The 21,757-nt window shown below is 38.2% G+C and overlaps 1 protein-coding gene across 1 annotated transcript; it reads left to right on the plus strand.

Moving 5' to 3' along the window:
• Positions 1-226: 226 nt before the first annotated feature.
• Positions 227-9,536, plus strand: LOC122041271 (pumilio homolog 23-like). The gene is made up of 11 exons (XM_042600906.1): positions 227-511; positions 1,074-1,314; positions 1,493-1,856; positions 1,923-2,228; positions 2,312-2,479; positions 2,779-2,922; positions 5,960-6,079; positions 6,189-6,368; positions 6,500-6,648; positions 7,449-7,631; positions 8,817-9,536. The coding sequence occupies exons 2-11, from the start codon at positions 1,091-1,093 to the stop codon at positions 9,283-9,285; spliced, it is 2,307 nt and encodes a 768-aa protein (XP_042456840.1). The 5' UTR covers positions 227-511; positions 1,074-1,090; the 3' UTR covers positions 9,286-9,536.
• Positions 9,537-21,757: the final 12,221 nt, after the last annotated feature.

Raw genomic sequence — 21,757 nt, forward strand, 5'->3', positions numbered from 1 at the left:
TGTATGAGCTGTAGTTTCATGTCTTATAGTGGTAATTATTTGTTAAAAAAACAAATAATTTAAATATTTGTAAAAGTATAATTTTTTATTTCATTGATGTGATAAATTTTAAATTATAAAAATAAAATTTATTTTAAAATATTTTCTCTATAAAACTGGGAAATTTTTACCAAAAAAGTTAATTAATTATTTAATTTTGGCGTATCTAGTGATCGGAATTGCGTTTTTACGGCTTTGCCCTTTTCCGGAAGGGTTTCTCTCAAAAGCGCGAGCCACGACGGCGGCGGCTTCATCGCGGAAGTCCTTCACAGCAAATCGCAGTACACGCTACGTACTGAATCTTCCTGTGCTCTCCAGGGACGTGTCTCTTCCGCTGGATCCACAGTTCAAACGAGCAGACGTTTTTGCTGCTCGAAGCTGCCGACGACGGCTTGCGAGCACGGTTGAAAAAATACCTAAAAAACATTCTTCATAGTGCTTTGCCGCTGATTTTCTTTCCGTATATTACAAGGTACGAAGACTTCTTCAGACATCTCTTCGGCTTCAGTTTTCGTCTTTTCGCTCGGTTTGCTGCTTTATGATTAACTAACTTCGAAATTTGTTACATTTCGTCTAAATCATGCGGCAATGCACATAACTACGTTATTTTGGCAGAGGCGCTAAGAAACTATGCAGTAAAATTTGTCGAATTGAATTGTGATTGCTATTCGTTTTTTTAAAATGCACTGAGATGTTGATTGAGCATATCAAAATGCTGGATGTGTGTGTTTATTAATGTTCTGCTGGAACATTGTTCTGTCTTAGCAACGAGGACGCATCCACTAATTTACAGTAACAGTTGTTGACAAACTGCACTATACATGCTTGCAGATTGAATGTAGTAGTATGATAGATATGCTGAAAATTTGAACTATTCTATCCAGGTACTATTTGGGTTGTATTTGCAACTGCTTGTGACAATCTACACTTACTTTTACAAGATGGAATTCAATTGTTTCTTAGTTTTACTTTGATTTCTGTTTGATGCTTTCTTTGATCTTGGCTTATTTCTCCTTTTTGATACATCGATACAGGAAGTTGTTTGTTTAACATGGGTGAAGAGAAGAGCTTGACCAAACATCTGAAAAAGAAAGCAAAAAAGAACAAAAATCATAGAAAAGACCACCTTGACCATTCTAAGAAGAGTTCATCAAGTCACGGAAGCAGAAAAAAGAACAAGGATCCAAAACAAAGAAGAGGCTCTAGCAATGCGCCTAAAGGTAGCAATACCGAAGAAGTGTCATTTAATGTTAAATCGAGAACCCCTATACTCAGGTTTGAGACTCCTTTCTTGCTCTCCTTTTATTAGCGCTGATCTTAAGACAAGGATCAACCCTGCTTGTATGTTGTGTCTATGAAAAGTAATCATGTATATCATTGCATGGTTGTTTAATCTTGAAGATAGCTAATATCTGTCATAAACAATGGAGCCATCTTGGTAACTGGTGTGCAGGAAACCAATTGATCCAGAAACCACAAAGTACTTTGCCGAAGTTGCAAATTTGTTCCACAGTAATGAGATTGACCTAGAGGATCTGCCTACTATTTGCAATAATGCCCTGGAAGAAACTAGAGGGAAAGAAGTTGAGCTAGCAACAGACATGACTATAAGTCACACAATTCAAAATCTTCTTGGAGGCTGTGATATGGACAGATTATGTGGATTTCTTCGTAACAGTGCTAAAGGATTTGTGTCAATTGTGACTGATAAATTTGGATCACATGTAGCTGAGACAGCTCTCAGGTCGCTGGTGAAGCATATGGATGAAGAAGGTTCTTATGCTTATGCTGATGAGATACTCTCTAAGCTATGCCAGGTAAATCTCAGGCATCATTCCACGATACAGTGTGCCCTTATGTTAACCAAATCCACCTTCATGCAGGTGGTGATTCTTGATGTTGTAAGTGTGATGTGCAGTCGTTATGGGTCTCATGTTCTTCGGAGTCTTCTATGTCTTAGCAAGGGTGTGCCGCTAAACTCTTTTGAAGAATTTCATGTTGCAAAGCTACAAGATAGTTTGGCCAAGCGGTTAAATAATAGGCCCATTCAATCTGGTGGAAGCAATAGCCAGAACTCTCAATATGCATTTCCTTCTATTTTCAAATTTCTTGTTAGTGAAATGTTAAACCATGCAAAGGATGAGATCAAGACCCTGAGAGTCAATGAGCATAGCAGTTTTGTGTTGCAGGCATGCCACAACACTCTAAATTAGTATGAATTCGTAGCTGTTTTCTGGCCTTTATTTTTATATGTTTGTACATTTTTTGTCAGACTGTATTGAAGCTGTCAGTTGGTGATGATCAAGCTCTGTCTCATGCGATATCAGCTGTGCTTGGCTGTGATATAAAAGATATTGCAGAGGGAAGGATTGTGAGTAATTCACAGAAGGAAGAAATCATGGATTTGCTTGAAGATACTGCTTCTAGTCATCTGTTGGAAGTAAGCTTATTTAGGCTAGCTATCTGAGTCTGTTTGCTTATCAGAATAACTCTTTTATATGTTTTTTGCCACACAATTACTTTAACACCATATAAAAAGATAAATAAATAAATAAATTTTGTTAATATCTGATTTATAGTCAAACTAAACATCATCCCAATCAATGCTTCTTTTTCAATCTTTCCTCCATCTGTTTGACTCTTCCTTCATTCTTGATTCAGTGTATGATTTCCCTTCTGAGATATGTTTCTGATACTTTGTTTCTAAAGACATTGCTGATCATGCTCCTAAATCTGCAGGTCATAATTGAAGTGGCACCAGAAACTCTGTACAATGTGCTTCTCACTGAAGTATTCAAGGATTCATTATTTGTCATGTCATCACATAAGTATGGTAACTTTGTTGTGCAAACTCTAGTGTCTTCAGCAAGAACCAAGGATCAGGTATTAAAAGTGACTACGATGATTTTCTGTTTTTCTAACAATTTATTACTTATTAAGTTTCTCATATATGACATATCAAAAGGGTTAACTGTTAAATCTTCCATTTTATCCATTGTATGAATAGGCTATTTGCTACAAATACTATTTGCTCTTGGTATATGCAAACAACCAAACAACCCCTTAGTTGTATGACCCATACATGTTGCCTCCCATGTTCAATCGTACATCTAATATTAGTTGATAAATCTTCCATCCTGGCAAGATATGAATAGACTATTTGCTGCAAACACTATTTGTGTTTGTATTTGCAAGCTACCAAATACTTAGAAAATGAGGAAGAAATAATTTCTTATACAAAAAAAATAGGTACATGGCTCGCTTATTTATAGAGAAAATTTACAATAGAAAGGAAACTAATGAAAAGGAAATTAAATAATAAGGAAACTAATTAAAGCTAATAAGTGACAAATGATCCTTTCCTATTTTTTCTGATTTGTATATCTTTGATTTTAATGATGACAGGATTTCCAACACCCCCTCAAGCTGGTTTATAGATATCTTCCATAGCCAGCTTGCTAGTCAGCTTATCAAATTGTTTCTTGTGTAGTCCCTTCGTTAATACATCAGCTAATTGTTCATTTGTTGGAAGATATGTCATACATATTATTCCAGTGTTGATTTTCTCTTTGATGAAATGTTTATCCACCTCTATATGCTTTGTGCGATCATGAAGAACAGGATTATGAGTTATGGAAATAGCAGCTTTGTTGTGACAATAAACGTTTATAGGAGTTGAGTAAGAAAGCTTCAATTCCTTAAGAATTTTTTTGATCCACATTACCTCATAGATTTCATGGGCAACAGCTCTAAATTCTGCTTCAGCACTACTTCTGGCTACCATATTTTGTTTTTTATCTCACCACGTAACTAGGTTCCCACCAACAAAGGAACAGTAGCCTGATGTTGATCTCCTATCCATAACGCTCCCTGCCCAATCTGCATCTGTGTAGACTTCGACTTGAAGATGTCCATGTTTCTTGAATAATAAACCTCTTCCTGGAGTTCCTTTCAAATATCTCAATATCCTATAAATGGTCTCGAAATGTTCTGCTCCTGGTGAATGCATGAACTGACTTACCATGCTAACTGCGAAAGCGATATCAGGCCGCGTATGAGACAAGTAAATCAATTTTCCTAAGAGTCTTTGATAAAGGTCCTTGTTCTTTACTTCTTTATCCCTAGCAGCTTGTAACTTCAAGTTAGGCTCAATTGGAGTCTTACCATTTTACACCCTAGCAAACCTGTTTCTCCAAGGAGATCAAGAATATATTTTCTTTGATTAACAAATATACCTTTCTGGGACCTTGCAAATTCCATTCCGAGGAAATACTTGAGGTTTCCTATATCTTTAATTTGAAACTCTTTTGCGAGTTTCCTCTTTAGGTCTGCTAATTCTGTTTCATTATCACCGGTTAAGATAATGTCATCAACGTAAACAATTAAAACAACGACTTTACCCCCTTTTGAATGTTTATAAAATATTGTGTGATCTACTTGACTCTGCAAAAAACCATAACTAATAACAATCTTTCCAAAGTGTTCAAACCATGCTCTTGGTGATTGTTTGAGTCCATATAATGCCTTGCTTAATTTGCACACTTTTTCATGGCCAAGTCCCTTCTCAAATCTTAGTGGTAGACTCATGAAATCACCATTGAGAAATGCGTTTTTAATGTCAAATTGATGTAGAGGCCAATCTGAATTTACTACAAGAGATAACAAAATTCTAATAGAGTTTATCTTAGCAACTGGAGCAAAGGTCTCTTGATAGTCAATCCCATAAGTCTGAGTGAAGCCTTTAGCCACCAGTCTAGCCTTGTACGTTTCAATGCTTCCATCAGCTTGACATTTTATTGTAAACACCCATTTACACCCAACTTGTTTCTTGCCTTTGGGTAGATCAACTATTTCCCAAGTGTCACTTCTCCTAAAAGCATTCATCTCTTCCATAGCGGCTAAATTCCAACTCGGATCATCCAACGCTTCTTGTATATTCCTTGGAACAAACAAGTGTGAAATCCTAGAAGTGAAAGGTTTATGATTTTTTTGACAGTCTTTGGTAGGAAAGATAATTTGCAATAGGATGATTAGTGCAATTTCGAACACCTTTTCTAATTGCAATAGGAACATCAAGATCGGGAATAGTAAGTGAAAAATTAGACACAATAAGAGGAATCAAAGCTGGACTTGTGATAGAGTTACTTGAAATTTCGAAGCCAGAGCTTGGTTTTTCAGATGGGTGTTGTGCAGGCTTGACATTCAAGTCTTTATTCCTCATATGAAATCTCTTCCTAATATAAACTTGAAGCTCAGAATTCAGATCACGAGTCATAACCATGGAGTTTTCAGCATCTCATATGGCATGCAGCGGATCATTAAGAGCAGGAGTCTTCTTGTCACCCGTGATATAATTGATTTTTCTTTGCCCACGGATATACATTCGGATAGATTGCGACCACCGGAGGAAGTTGTCACCATTTAGGCGGATGCTGGTGATCTGGATTGAATGAGAGTTGGAATGGGTTGCAGGGTCTCAAAAGGTTTTACCATAGTGGCAAGGATTGTAGTGATTTCAGACGTGACTTATGACATAGCTTCGATACCAACTTAGAAAATGAGGAAGAAATAGTTTCTTATACAAAAGAATAGGTGCACGGCTCTCTTGTTTATAGAGAGAATTTACAATAGAAAGGAAATTAAATAATAAGGAAACTAGTTAAAGCTAATAATTGACAAATGATCCTTTCCTATTTTTCCTGATTTGTATATCTTTGATTTTAATGATGACAGGATTTCCAACACAAATAGCCACTTAGTTGCATTAACCTATACATGTTTTCTCCTGTATTAATTGGATATCTATAATCATCATAACTATCTGTCTTATGTCTGAAAGTTTTACTATAACTTTCTATGGAATATAAAATCAAGTAATAGACGTGTTACCTGAGAACTAGGCATTCTTTTATTTCTTCAGATGGAGTTAATCTGGAAGGAACTTGGTTCAAAATTTAATGAACTACTCAAGCTTGGAAAACCAGGAGTAGTGGCTTTAATGCTAGCTGCATCTGAGCGACTTCAAACCCATTTGCAGGAGGTTTTTCCTCACTTTTTATAATTTTTAAGTTTCAGAGTACATACTTATAATCTCCAATATATCATTTTTTTTATCGGTGTTATTGTTTTATTGTAATTTCTATATACAGTGTTGTCAAGCTCTTCGTGCGGCAGTAATTTTAGATTCAGAATCTCCAAGCTGCATTGTTCCACGGTTGCTGTTTCTTGAGAACTATTTCAAAGATAAATCCAGTTGGAAATGGCCTGCTGATAACAAAATGCATGTATTGGGTTGCATAATGTTACAAATCATTTTTAGGCATCCGAAGGTACTATAAAGCTTCCATTCAATCCATCACTTTGCTTATACTGAGCCCAAGTCATCTAGTTTGCTGCATCTTTCTAGAATAAGTTCCTTATTTTGTGTGATTTTCTTTTACAATGTATATGGCAACAACAGCAACCAATCCAGCCTTATGTCTCAAGTTTGGCATCAATGGAGCCTGCCCATATCTTTCAAACTGCAAAAGATTCTGGAGGAGGCCATGTTATTGAGGCGTTTCTCAGTTCAGATGTTTCCCTGAAACTGAAGCACAAAGTTGTCACCAAGTAAGTCAAAGAGCATTAAATAGAAGAAAGAACTATCTTATGTTTGTGCCTGTTGATGCCTCTATTCTTTTGACGATGGCCATTTGAGAATCTTGCAACATTGATAGGCAAACAGTTATTTGATCTTACCTCATGCAATGAACCTTTCTATTTCAACATTAATCAGGTAAAACCTTATTGGTGATGTGACTAAAAGGGCAATTTATCATAGAAGAACCTTATAGTGAGCTGCATGTTTATTTCAATGAACATGTGCGTTTAATGTTTGTCTTTACATCCAAAACTCCAGATAGAAGATATGCAAATGTTTTTTTGTATTTCTTTTGTCGCTGAATACCCTTTTGTAAATGATGTGGTAAAAATGATTCATTAGGCAAATAGTTTTTCTTTGTATACAAACTGTGGTGTTTGTCTCCCTTTCCCTCAGAAAAGGTTGTTCGTAGTACATGATGGCTTGGATTATGACTGCTGACATTTATAAGCAATTGATATCATTACATAGTTTTTTAAGAAGTGAAAAGAAATCCTTTATGCTTTGCATCACTGTTTAACTTTTCGATTACTTACCTTTCCAACTTTATGGTAGCTATCTGGGCATGCCTTTTCAGTTTGTTCTGTGAAATTCTTTAACATTTGTTTAATCATCAAACGATTGCTGGCATTACTACATGTTGAAATGCATTTTGAATTTAAGAAACTGATTTAAGCTCAACAAGATATGCATACTCTCTAATTTTTGCCATCTTAAGAAGTCTAGTACTGATGCCTTTTTTTCGTTCATGCGATTACTGCTTCTGAAGACTGCGAGATCATTATGGGGAACTAGCAATGAGTTCTTCTGGCTCATTTACAGTTGAGAAGTGCTTCAGCTCTGGTAACATGACCTTGAAAGAAGCTATTGCAGAAGAAATTCTGGCTGTGCAACCTGAACTTTCTAAGACAAAGCATGGACCATATTTGTTGAAGAAGCTTGATATTGATGGGTAAGTTCAATCTTATTGTTAGTGTGTGTGTATATATATATATATATATATATAGAGAGAGAGAGAGAGAGAGAGAGAGAATTGCTCTGCGGACCGCCTGCTGCAGAATCGCCTTGACTATATTGGAGGCACCTTCATCAAATTATTTTTTTTTTTAATGGAGTTGAGGCGCCTAGATCAAATCCAGGGATCAAATCCAGACGCCTTTATATATATATATATATAATCAAAATTTCCTTAAACATCTTGAACACTATGATCCAAGAGGGAAGTCTGAACCCTAAAGGAAAAATTTTATTAGCTTAAATCCATTATAATCCTAACTCCTAAATCCTAAAATCTTAAATCTTAAATCTTAAATCCATATAATATACCCCGTGAGCATTTAAAATTGTTATTCTTGAACATTATAAACCAAGAGGGAGATCTGAACCCTAGAGGAAAAATCTTATTGACTCAAATCCATTATAACTCAATTCTTAAATCCTAAAATCTTGAATCCTAAATACATATAATATATCCAAAAAAAATAAACAAAAAAAATAAAGAAATAAAGATTTGGCGCCTTAACGATATTAAAAAAAAATCCCAAGACGCCTTGGGAGCGCGAATCCGCAAGAACGGGTTCGCAACCTGTATATATATTGGTCACCTTCAATTAGCCGAAAGCTGCTATTGAAGTCCATATATCACAATTCAGCAGCCTGTTCTGTTGGGAGAAATTAGGGGAAATTTCATTTTACTCCAAAGGTGTATTCACTTTTTCAATCAGATTGTCAAAATATTCCTAAAATTCGAAAACTCTCTTCATTTTACCTCCCAAACTATCACAGTTAAGTCATCTTGTATTACTTCCTGAAAAATGTGTTCATGTCAAAGTTTTGACAGTAGCGAATTTCCTTGTAAATTCCAAGAGAAACAAGCAATTCGGAACCAAGTGCCAGAGTCCTCTTAATCTCATTGTACAGCACATTCTCAGGAACTGTCTCCATTTCTGAGTTTCTTTTGCATATTTTCTGATTGAAATTATACAGTGGCATGACTCATCTCTTCCATCTGAAGTTATGAATCAATCTGCTTCTCTTTCTTTCTGGTTTTTACATGAACATTGAGGGCTTATCTCGTATCCAAGTGAAGATATTTTTTTGTAGATTTTTTCTTGATTATTTTCTTCTTTCATTTCAGATTTGCTAGCAGGCCCGAGCAGTGGAAGAAGAAACAAGAATCAAAAGAAAATGCCTACAAAGAGTTCCATGCCCTATTTGGCTCCAAGAGCGAGCCTGATGAGCAAAATAACAAAGCATCTGCATTTGCAAAATCCCCCAAGAAGCAACTCAAAAGGCACGAGAAGGTAGGCAGGGATGTTGGCAACTTTACGACCAACTCAGTATCCGAATTTCCTGGCCTCAATAAATCAAAGACCGAGCTGGGTTACCCTGGCAAAGAAACAAGTCGTAAGCGCAGTTTAGATGAGGCATTTATGAGAAACGAAACTGGTAAGCGAAAATCGGTTGCAACAGATCTTGCTGACCTTGCTGCGAAATCAAGTTTGAGCGCAGAAGAAATTCAGCAGCTGTTCAAGCCATCAATGACAAACGATAACAAGCGGTACGACAATGCGAAGTTGCCTCTTCTGAAGAAGCAAAAGTGGTGAGGATTCAACTCCTAGGAAATTTTTGTTGTGATTACAAACAACCATTTAGAGCAGGGTTTACTTGTTGCAGCGGCTTGAAGTAGATAGGCCCAAAAATTTGATATGACATGTTGTAAAGGCGTGATAATGATTAAAACGGCAACTTTCTCCTACTGGAGTTCAATTTGGTGTTTATCTCTATGGTCCTGCTTATTTAAGAGAATGAAAATAAAAATTATATAAAGATTTTTACCGTGGAAAATTTTTCCTTATTTACTTGTGGGGGAATTATTTTTCTTTTATTTGTTGTTTACATAATGGGCAAACAAATTTACGAATCCATAAGCAGATTATTTTTTATCAATTTTTTGTTCATCCAAATTATTTACGAATTCATAAGCAGATTATTATTTTTTTTTTATCATTTTTCATTCATTCATGTGATAAAAGATAATTTGTTCCTCCTCATTAATTTGTCTTTTGATTAATATGAATGAGGTAAATTATAAATAATTATTAGCTATTAGTTTGGATGGACATGCTAAATTTTAATTTCATGACAATATTCCATGTCTCAATGGAAGTACTTTCTTTCCAAGTAATTTTAAAATCAAATTTCTCCCAATTGACAATCGAGCCCTATGTAGCTGCTTATTGTGGTTCCACGTGACCGTGGACGGTGGCTCTATGTATATGATTAGGGGTGGGTATTCGGTTAAAATCGAACCGAACTGAATCGAATTAATCGAACCGAACTGATTTATTTTCGAATAAATCGAATCGAATAGATTTTTGATAAAAACTGAACCGAACCGAATTGAATTTTCAATAAAACCGAATAAACCGAACCGAACAAACCGAATAAACCGATTTTTTCTAAAAATTTAGTTTAACTTAATAAAAATTTGGTTTGGTCTAAAATTTATGGTCTAAAAAACCGATTTGATTTAAAAATTCGGTCTATTCGGTTTATTTGGTTTAACCAAATAAAAAAAATCAAAACCGAATCCGAACCGAATTAACCGAATTAATCGATTTTTTAGAAATAAAAAATCAAATTTTCGAATAAATCGAACCGAATTTTTAAATTCGATCAATTTAATCGATTTATTAAGTTTAATCAAACTTTTGCTCACCCATATATATATATATATATATATATATATATATATATATCTTCCCCAACCAAGGCACCGTGTGTGGTCTCAAAGCTTAATTGTACTTTTTTTTTTCTCCGTCTTTTTCTTTCTATTATTTTTATACTGTTTTTTTCTTTCTTATTCCTAAATATATATAGTTTTTTCTCTTTCCTTCCCATTATTTTCTACTCTGAATTCCTTGCCTTTTTCATTCTCTTACAGGATAAGATTCTAAATAAATTAAACATTCATAAATAAATTTAGACAAAAATCATTTAGGTTGGTTTAATAGTAAAGAAATATATAAATAAAAAATAAAAGTTTGATACTCCATCCAATAAAATTTTTTTATGTTTATTTGATACACACATAATCTTAAATAAAATGAATTATTGATACATCATGTTTTCTAAATTTTTTTGAATATTAGTTAAAATTATAGTTAAATCTCAAGAAAAAATTTAGAGATAGACACATAAATAAATTGATGGAACTCATAAAAGTAAAACTAGTACATAATGAATATGTATCTATTCTTGAATTTTTCTTTAAAATTTTTTACCTTTATGTAAAAAATGATAAAATAAAAGTTTGATACTCCATCCAATAGAATTTTTTTATGTTTATTTGTTACCCACATAATCTTAAATACAATGAATTATTGATAGATCATCTTTTCTAAATTTCATAAATATTAGTTAAAATTATAGTTACTCTAATATATTTAAAATCATTAAACAATTATAGTTAAAATTATTTAATATTGATTAAAATTATTTATATTAATATAATTTAAGTAGTCTAACTTAATTAAAATTGATCAAATATTATTGAAGTGGTTTTGATCATAATTTTAAAAATATTTAAATTAATTTTGATTAATATGACTTCGTATGTTATTTTTTTATTAGTATCTGGTATCCGATTTATGTCGACTAATCGTGAGGTGACCGATTCGACCCCATAGAAGTTTTCCATTGGACATCAAGGTAAATCGGGAAGCGCTTATAACCGGAGTGTTCTTAGGCTAACCACCTGTTAAAAAAAATTCATTCATTAATTCACAATCCCATGGAAGTTTTCCACTGGATATCAAGGTAAATTGAGAAGTGCTCGCAATTGGAGTGTTCTTAAGTCAATTGCCAATTAAGAAAAATTCATTCATTAATTCATAAAAGTTGAGACTTGATCTTCGATGTCGGGGATGTTGATGCAATCGACCCAAGTTTGATCGATACGATCATGGTTTTGATGTGTGTGTCAAAGAATTTAAGTTAGACTTTCATATGTGTTTGATATATGTGTTTGATATATGTGTTTGAGTCTTGCAGGACTTGGTGAAACACACATGAGGAGCTTGGTGCAACTAAACTTGGGAAGTTCATCCTAGGGCTCGGATCCTTGAGTCGATGAAGGATGGTGTGGAAGGCATCCGAGGGGCCGTCGGACGAGGAGCAACGGAGTGGAGTCGAGGGAAGTGGACTTCAAGGCAACGTGAAGGATGGCACAGAGAGGAGCCGCGGGCTCAGGTGCATCTGAGGGACGAAGGCCGAGGAAGAGGACTTCAAGGGTGACTCCGGAGAGGATAAGTGTGTATGTGCAATCTTAGCAGTCGACTGCGCAGTCGACTACGCAGTCGATTGGTAGCGAACAAAAGTACTATGTTCGTTTAGCAAATGGCTACCAGTCGACTGCTAGTTTTAGCAGTCGCCTGGTAAATGACTGTTGGTAGACCGTTGGTGCTGCAAAGTAGCCGTTGGCTACCTCCAACAGTAGCACCAGTCGACTGATGATTTTGCCAGTCGACTGGTGCTGAGATGAGTTGATATGATGATTAACTCTCTTCTCTTATTTATAGGAAGCTTTGGAGCTTGAAGGAGGTAACTGATTATTGTTGAATCACTCCTTGTCATTGCCCAAAGCTTCCAAGCCTACTCTCTTCCTCCTAAACCTAAGTTCATCTTGTAAGAGGAAGAGAACCTTGTGAGAGGTTGTACTCCGTTGAGAAGGAGTAAGCTCTAGCCGGAGATTGCCGGGGATTGATCCACCGAAGGATCAAGGGTTCGTCCACCTTAAGGACACACCGTGGAGTAGGAGCAAGCAATCTCCGAACCACGTAAAGGAATCGTGTTAGCGTTTGTGCTCTTGCTTGTTTATTTTCATTGCTTTAGTTTTCATATTCCGCTTGCGTAACTAACCTTGTAGAGAAGAATCGAAGTTGGGAGTGGCCTAGCTATCCAACCCCCCTTCAAACTGGCCACCGATCCCTTATAAGTGGTATCAGAGCAAGGGCACTCTTCAACGGACTAATCGCCAAGAAGAGCACTTCATCAAAATAGCCGGCACAAATATTCATCCACCCAAATTCGAAGGAGACTTCTCTTGGTGGATGAAGAAAATGGAGGTATTTTTCAATACCGATTTTGACATTATGCTAATCATGAAAAGTATTTTTGAAGAGCCCAAGGATGAATCCAATGAGACAATCGACATAACAAGATGGACCAAAAGGTAAAAAGAAGAGCATCTAGCAAATTTCAAGACAATGCATCACCTACTACATGTTCTTCCACAATAAGAAGTAACAAGAATTGAAAACTATACAAGTGTCAAAGACTTGTGGAAAAAGCTAGTGGAGCTTCATGAAGGGACATCGGAAGTAAAATTGGCAAAAAGAGACCTCCTTCAAACTCAACTCAACAATATCAAGCTTGAGAAAGGAGAAAAGGTATCCATTTTACATTCTAGAATTAAGGAAATTATTAATGGACTAACAGGTGTAGGTGAGACACTTTCAAATCGAGACATGATGATGAAATCCCTAAATGCTTTCTCAAGAACCACAACTTGGAGCTCCATTGTAGATTCATACTACATATCAAAGGACCTAGAGAAATCCTCTCTAGATAAACTCTTCTCAACAATGGAGCTTCACGAAACAAGAGTTGAAGGATTAGATGGAGAAGCTCATAGATAAAGAGGAGTAGCCCTTGTGGCAAACAAGGGAAAGGGAAAGAAGAAGAAATCTTCATCTCCACTATCCTCCGACTCTGAAGAATCAAGCGCCTCAATGGATAGCGATCAAGAGACATATATGGTAAGAAAAATGAGAAGAGCATTTAAAAGGTTTTCAACTAACAAATCTCATGTCAAGAAAAGCTCAAGAAGCAAAAGTAGAACAAGGAGGGTCATTTGCTACAATTGTCAAGGAGAATGACACATAAGAGATGATTGCCCCCTCTTAAAGAAGAAGGAAGAGAAGAAGAAGTCAAAAGAAAAAGGGAAGAAAGTCAAAAACCTAAAAGTAACATGAGATGATCCATCGTCATCAGAGGAAGAAGAGCACCATGTTTCCCATTTTGCTCTAATGGGAATTGATGATGTAGCCTCCACCTCATCTGAACAAGAAGAAAGAAAGAGCTCAAGTGAAGATGAAGAAGGGAGCTCAAGTGAAGGGGGAGAGCAAACTTCGGATTTGGACGTCTCGGTAAGTGAGGTATACAATCTCCCTCCTCATGTTTTAATTAAGATCATTAAAAGTACAAATGATGATTTGTTCAAGGCAAAAAGGAAAAATAAAACCTTGAAAAATGACATTTGCATGCTTAAAGAAAAATTAGAATCCATGTCTATTAGGGATGATGATATGCATGCTTCTTCTACTAATTCAAATGATTCATGTTTAGAAGAAGAAAATAAGGCTTTAAGGGAAAAGGTATAATACCTTACAAATGTCCTTACAAAATTTGAAATTGGATCCAAAACACTAAACATGATAATTGGGAGCCAAAGGGCAAGTTTTAAGAAAAATGGGTTAGGATACAATGAACCAAACAATGAAAAGACCTACCATTGTCTACTTGCTAAGGGCAATCAAAAACCAAGACCATAGATAGAAAATGGATCCCTAAGTAATATTTGGTTAACCCAATTAGAAAGAATTTCTATTGGGTACCAAAATCAATCCTCAAGGGTTAAAGGATTTTAGGTCAAGTCAACCATGGAAATCATAATTCAAATCCTTGATAAATGGTTGACTTGGGACCTTAAAGGGGGAAAATATTTGGTTAGCCTTGATAGAAATTCATGATCAAGAGGGATAAGTAGAGGTTACCTTTATCTCACAATGACTTGCACTATTTTCTAAACATAAATGTGAGATGATAGGATGATACAAATAATTCACATATGTTTATGACATTTTGATGAGTTATGAGATGTATCAATTTTTTAGTGATCATAGGCCAACTATGGGGAAAGCAAATGTTTAATTAATGGACATCTTGCCCATAGATCATAGTTGAACATTTCAAATATTTTGAAAATAATTCTATGTTTTATTTACAATGGATAGTTATTTTGAAACATATGAATTCAAAACTAGGGTTTAATTTGATACAAACTTGAGTGTTTTTCAAGGTGTTTGAGTTTTTATCAAAACTTCAAAAATATAATAAATTTTCATGGAAACATATTTTTCCTTGTTAAAGAACATTATAAGAAATATGTGTTCAAAATTTCATAATTTTTTGAATTTTCTATGCATTTCTGAAGTTGACTTCGGAAGGCTGAAATTCAGCTTAGTAATGTGCCAGTCGACTGCAACAGATGGTAGTCGACTGGTACCTATTTTCCAGCATTGTCAACCGTTGATTTTGGAAAATTTTAAGTCCACATTGATACCTTGGTATGTGTACATGTTTGGTACAATTTTTGATGGTGCCAAAGGGGGGGAAATGGGAAGGTTTAAGTTAGAAACATAATTGTGTGCAAAACTTGAAAACTAAGGTTGAAGAGCATATGTTAAGGGGGAGCTTGGGAATTATTCTTCATGTTTACATATTGCTTTTAAGTTTCATGTTGTTATTAATGTCTAACTTAAACATATTATCACACATCAAAAAGGGGGAGATTGTTGATGCAATCGACCCAAGTTTGATCGGTACGATCATGGTTTTGATGTGTGTGTCAAAGAGTTTAAGTTAGGCTTTCATATGTGTTTGATATGTGTGTTTGAGTCTTGCAGGACTTGGTGAAACACACATGAGGAGCTTGGTATTGTTGGATCGAGAAGCGCTAGAGGGGGGGTGAATAGCGCTCGTGGCTTTCACTCATTTCGGATTCATAAAACAATCGAGAGTTTAAGTAGCGGAAATTAAAATAAGCAGAGGAACACAAAGACACGAGGAGTTACTTGGTTCTGAGCCTGTGACGACTCCTACTCCAAGGCCCGCAATCGTTGATCGCTTCCGGTGGGCAACAACTATAAGCTCGAAAAAGGTTTACAGGATTGATTACAGAAGAATGTAACGGAATTATACCGACAAAAAAATCAACAGAATCGGAGTGCCGGGTTGTCGGAGGCTTGTCGTAGCTTGTTCGGGACGTCTCGTTAGCAGCTCGTTGCTCGAAGGTTGCTTGTGTTAGGATCCTTCGTACGGAGGCTAGAGAGGGGGGTGTGAATAGCCGACCCCAAATCGTCGTTTCTTTCTACAAAACGTGTTAGCGCAGCGGAAAATACAAAGAAACGAAAGAGAAGAAAACCAAACCTTAACACAAGGATGTAACGAGGTTCGGAGATTAGGGCTCCTACTCCTCGGCGTGTCCGTAAGGTGGACGAGTCCAGTCAATCCGTCGGTGGATGAGCCCCCGGAGAACCGGCTAATACAATATACTCCTTGTGGGTGGAGAAACCTCGCCACAAACGTTTGCAACAGCAAACAAAGAGTACAAGAACAGTAAGAAAAGCAATACAATATGAATACAATAGCACTCTACCAATTGCTTGCTTTCTTGTCGACTGGAGGTGAAGCAGCAACTTCACAACCCAAACGCAGCAGCTGGTCGACGACTGGAAGCTCACGCGAAGCTTCGGAGGCGAGCTCAATCAAAGCTCAGTTGAAGCAGAAGCTTCAGCAGTAGAAGAACAGAAGTTCTAGAAGAAAAGAAGAAGTCGCAAGTGTTGCAGCAGCCCTCGACCCCTTTATACCTGCGAAGAAGACAGCGAAGAAACTAGCCGTTGCTACGCAACGGCTAGGACGTGGACCGATCAGGCTGAAGCCTGATCGGTCTGGGCCTTGCCTGATCGGTCGTGGGGACCGATCAGGCCCTGTGCTGATCGGTCCCCAGACCGATCAGAAGGCTTCACAGAGAGTTGCCCAACTCTCTGTGTGGAATCTGATCGGTCCCCGGACCGATCCCACCTGTCCCTGATCGGTCCCGGGGACCGATCAGGCTCCATTCTGATCGGTCCCCAGACCGATCAGTAAGCCCACAGATACACAAACGTATCGCTGGATCGGTCTGCAGACCGATCCAGAGCTTGGTTTTTGCCCAAACCAAGTCCCAAGTCTCCCAAACCAACATCCGGTCAACCTTGACCTGTTGGTACATCATGCTTAGCATCCGGTCACTCCCTTGACCTGCTAAGACTCCTCACCAAGTGTCCGGTCAATCCCTTTGACCCACTTGGACTTTTCTCTTCGTGTCAAGTATCCGGTCACTCCCTTGACCTACTTGACCTTCTCAACACCAGATGTCCGATCATCCTTGATCCATCTGGATTTTCCCTTGCCCGGCTTCACTCACCAGGACTTTCACCTAGCTTCACTCACTAGGGTTTTCACATTGCCTAACATCCCAGTTAGGACTTTCTCACTGCCTGGCTTCACTCACCAGAACTTTCCAACTGCCTAACATCCCAGTTAGGACTTTCCCACTGCCTGGCTTCACTCACCAGGACTTTCCACACTGCCTAACATCCCAGTTAGGACTTTCTCACTGCCTGGCTTCACTCACCAGGACTTTCCAACTGCCTAACATCTCAGTTAGGACTTTCCCACTGCCTGGCTTCACTCACTAGGACTTTCCACACTGCCTAACATCCCAGTTAGGACTTTCCCCATGCCAAGTCTCCATACTTGGACTTTCCGCGTGCCAAGCTACCTGCTTGGACTTTTCCCCGTGCCAAGTCTCCGTACTTGGACTTTTCCAGTGCCAAGTCTCCATACTTGGACTTTTCGCGAATCAGGTCAACCAGGTCAACCTTGACCTAAGGTTGCACCGACAATCTTCCCAAGTCAAACATCAAAATACAACTCGAGTCAAGTCACCTCGAGTCGGGTCAACCAGGTCAACCTTGACCTAAGGTTGCACCAACAATCTCCCCCTTTTTGATGTTTGACAAAACCCATAATCAAGTTAGGTTAACCCGATAACCTAACTTAGGTTTTCCAACCATCTTCCAATGTCCAATGTTCTTTCCTTGAACATTCTCTGGACATTCTCCCCTTAGGTTTGTTGGTGCAATATCCCTCAGGTCAAGGTTGACCTGGGTAACCAAGCTGAGTCTTGGTTTGGGTTTAGATGTTTGACAATAAGATATTGATTGAAGAAGAGTCAAGTAGGTCAAGGTTGACCGGATACTTGACTGGGAAGTCCTAACTGGGATGTTAGGCAAAATGAAAGACCTAGTGAGTGAAGCTAGGCAGTATGAAAGTCCTGGTGAGTGAAGCCAGGCAGAAGGAAAGTCCTGGTAAGTGAAGCCAGGCAGAAGAAAAGTCCTGGTGAGTGAAGCCAGGCAGATGGAAATCCTGGTGAGTGAAGCCAGGTGAAAGTCCTAGTGAGTGAAGCTAGGCAGATGGAAAACCCTAGTGAGTGAAGCTAGGTGAAAGTCCTGGTGAGTGAAGCCAGGCAAGGGAAAATCCAGATGGATCAAGGATGATCGGACATCTGGTGTTGGGAAGTCCAAGTAGGTCAAAGGATTGGATACTTGGCATGAAAGAAAAGTCCAAGTAGGTCAAAGGATTGACCGGATACTTGGCATGAGAGAAAAGTCCAAGTAGGTCAAGGGATTGACCGGATACTTGGCACAGAGAAAAGTCCAAGTGGGTCAAAGGGATTGACCGGACACTTGGTAAGGGAGTCCTAGCAGGTCAAGGGAGTGACTAGATGCTAGGCATGACATACCAACAGGTCAAGGTTGACCGGATGTTGGTTTGGGAGGTTTGGGACTTGGTTTTGGACAAAAATCAAGTGCTGGATCGATCAGTGGATCGATCCAGACCTGTCCCAGCGAACAGAGAGCCTCTGGATCGATACAGAGGTCCCAATCGATCAGTGGATCGATTGGGACGCGGCTGCTTCGCGCGATAAGCGCTGGATCGATCCGTGGATCGATCCAGGCGCTTTTCCAGAGCACAGAGGCGCTCTGGATCGATCCAAAGCCTCCCCGATCGATTGGGAATATTCGAATCGATCGGGATCCGACCGTTGGCGTCGTTTATAGCTGCAGGCGTGTGATGGCTGCGACATCTCTTCACTGTTTCACTCCAGATCTTCGCCAGCTCCTCCACAGCACTCTCAAAGCTCGTGATCGCCAGTTCTTGAAGGTTCTTGGAAGCTCTCCGAGTCAAGAGGCGGATCAAAGACAAGAAGAGAAGCTAGGGTTAGGGTTTTCTGCATTCATTGTAAGCTTTGTGCTTGTATTTTGTTTCCCTTTCCTTCTTCTTGTACCGAGAGTCTTGTAGGGCTTCTCCGCCCTCGGTAGTTACCGAAAAGGAGTGTTTCATAGTGGAGGGTGTGTGTGTTGGTGTGGATCCTTGGATTAGTCACCTCTTGTGAGGTGGATACCAAGTAAAACCAACCGTGTTAGCGTTGTGTGTTTGTTTCTGTATTTTCCGCTGCATATTCTTGAAACAAGCAACGCCAAGCCAACGCGACGAGCTATTCACCCCCCCTCTAGCTACTTTTGGTCCTAACAAGTGGTATCAGAGCAAGGTTGCTCTTCACCGGAATCACCGCCGGAAGGGGCAAACATATCAAGAAAAGCTAGAGGGTGAAGAAGTTGGAGCAAATTCTTCAAGTTCAAGATTCTATCAAGCTCAACTTCAAGATGCAATTCCAAGATGGACTTGGATTTGACACAAGGGTGACTCCACCATATTCATCTACAAGCTTCGATTCTTGGAAATCAAGAATCGAAAATTTTCTTATGATGGAGATAGAGCAATGGTTTGCTCTCATGGAAGGTTTTGAAGCTCCCACAAATTCCAAGGGCAAAGTACTCAAAAGGAGCAAGTGGAGCAAAGACCAAATCCAAAGATGTGAGGCCAATGACAAAGTGACCAAGCTTTTGGTCAATTTATTGCCAAGCAACATCTTGGAACAAATTGGAGAGTTTGAAGATGCCAAGGAGCTTTGGAGCAAATTGGCAAGAATTCATGAGATCCCCTCCACTGTATCAAATCAAGGAGAATCCAAAGAGGGCGACTCATTGGATCAAGACCAAGAGGAGGACTCCGAGGTTGAGAGATGCTCAACCTCCGAAGAAGAGGAAATCCAAGAAGCTTCATCCTCAAGGGAATGCAACGAAGGGAACAAGGAGGGAGCATACTCCTTGTTTCATATTCAAGATGATGAAGCCTCCACCTCTAGGATTGAGGGGGAGCAATCTTTGGTGACACCGGATCAAGAAGAAGGAGAAGCTTTTACATCCGGGTCAAGAGATAAAGAGGATGAAGAAGCTTCCACCTCCACAAGTCAAGAAAAATCAAATGGAGGAGAATCAAGATCGGATCAAGAGGAAGCTTCTACCTCCGGATCCAAAGGGAAAGATGCCACCCCTACAAGCAAAGGTATAAATATTTCAATTAAAAATAAAAATCATATTATATGCTTTGAGTGTAGGGAACATGGGCACTACAAGAGCAAGTGCCCTAAATTGGCCAAGAAGAAGGGCCAAGTGGCACAAAAGGGCAAGGCGAAGCCCAAGGAGATCATCCCCAACACAAAGAAGAGAAAGGAGCATATTATATGCTTCTCTTGCAATCAAAAGGGGCATTACCGAAGTCAATGCCCCAAGGGGAAGAAGGTGGTCAAGGCTCAAGGAGGCACTAGGCAAGGGGGAGCCTCCAAGGTAAAGAAGAAGGTAACATTTATTGAGCCTACCCCTTTACATTATGGTAAAAAGCATGATAGTTCTAACTTTTATCATTTTAACGCAATTTACCATAAGAATAGAAAGCATGAGGGCTTTAAGGAAAAACATGTGGCCCTACATGCCAAAACTATCCAACCTAAGGTTAGGAAGGTAGATAGACACTTGGGCAATAACTCTAAAGATTTTAGATACAAGCCCAAGAATCAAATGAAAAATCTAAAACTAAGGACTTAGTGATAGAAAATCAAGTCTTGAGGTCAAGGCTTGATAAAATGGAAAGGACCCTAAAAAGGATGGAAAATATCCTAAAAGGGCAAAATGAGCATAGCCTAGGTCTAGGAGCACAAAGGTCATCTAATGGCCATAGAGGTTTGGGATACAAACCAAAGGCTAAGAAGGATGTACCCTCTTACCATAGAGTTCCATATAGTTATGGAACAAACCCTAGGTCTAGTGGTCAAGCCAAAAATACTAGGGAAGTCATCCCTAAGAGTATTTTTGCAATAAATGTGACTAAGACTTCTAAAAAGTCTAAGAAAGTCACAAACAAGGTCACAAGGGAGGTTATCCCTAGAGTTGACCTAGAAAATGTGACCAAGGCTTCTAAGAAGCCCAACAAGGTCACTAGGAATGTATCTAGGGAAGTTATCCCTAGTGAGTACCTAGAGCATCCAAGGAGCACCAATAGGTGTTGGGTTCCTAGGAGTATCTTCTCTACCCCATAGATGGGTTAGAGAGTGTCAACTCCGATTAGAAGGGTAGTTAACTCAACTTTGAGGAAATTGACACTCAAGGAGCATTTTCAAGGTTTTAGTTAACCCTTGAAAATGAAATGGAATTATTATTTACTCCTTGAAAGAGTAAAATGTGCCTAATGGTGGAAGAATTGATTTTAATCTTAAATGGCACATATTGGGAAATTCATAAGAACTATCAAGTTGGGATTTTGGTATGTTCTTAGGTAATTTAAGACAATCCGGGCCTTAAATTTAAAAGTGCTACTCTTGAGGAAAAATGGAATATGCCAACATTTGAGGAAATGTTTATTTTCAATTGGCATACATTAAATCAAGGAAATTAGAAATGCCAATTTAGGTTTTGGCATTCTCTTGTAGCACTTTAGGGCAATCTAGGTTTAAGGTGTAAGTTTAGCTAAGACTTTAAGGATACTTAGATAGTTAATCTAGGTATATTTTATTTATGCTAAATCTTGCCATGATTGTTTGCCCATCATATGCCATGACATCATGTCTAGTTTTGCATTCATGTTTTATTATGAAAAATCCAAAAATACCATGTCATGACATTCATACATCATGTAGTAATAGGATATTTTCTCTTGAAAATTATTTTCTTTTGATGTATGCCATAACATAATCATGCATTAAGTTTAAATTCCTTGAAATTAAGGACG

Source organism: Zingiber officinale, chromosome 2A (assembly GCF_018446385.1).
Source record: "Zingiber officinale cultivar Zhangliang chromosome 2A, Zo_v1.1, whole genome shotgun sequence".
Classification (NCBI taxonomy): domain Eukaryota; kingdom Viridiplantae; phylum Streptophyta; class Magnoliopsida; order Zingiberales; family Zingiberaceae; genus Zingiber; species Zingiber officinale.

Coding starts and splice junctions, on each gene's coding strand:
- LOC122041271 (XM_042600906.1), top strand. CDS start 1,091: ATGGGTGAAGAGAAGAGCTTGACCAAACATCTGAAAAAGAAAGCAAAA. Junction 2,923..5,959: donor CAGCAAGAACCAAGGATCAG/GTATTAAAAGTG, acceptor TTATTTCTTCAG/ATGGAGTTAATCTGGAAGGA. Junction 6,080..6,188: donor TTCAAACCCATTTGCAGGAG/GTTTTTCCTCAC, acceptor TTCTATATACAG/TGTTGTCAAGCTCTTCGTGC.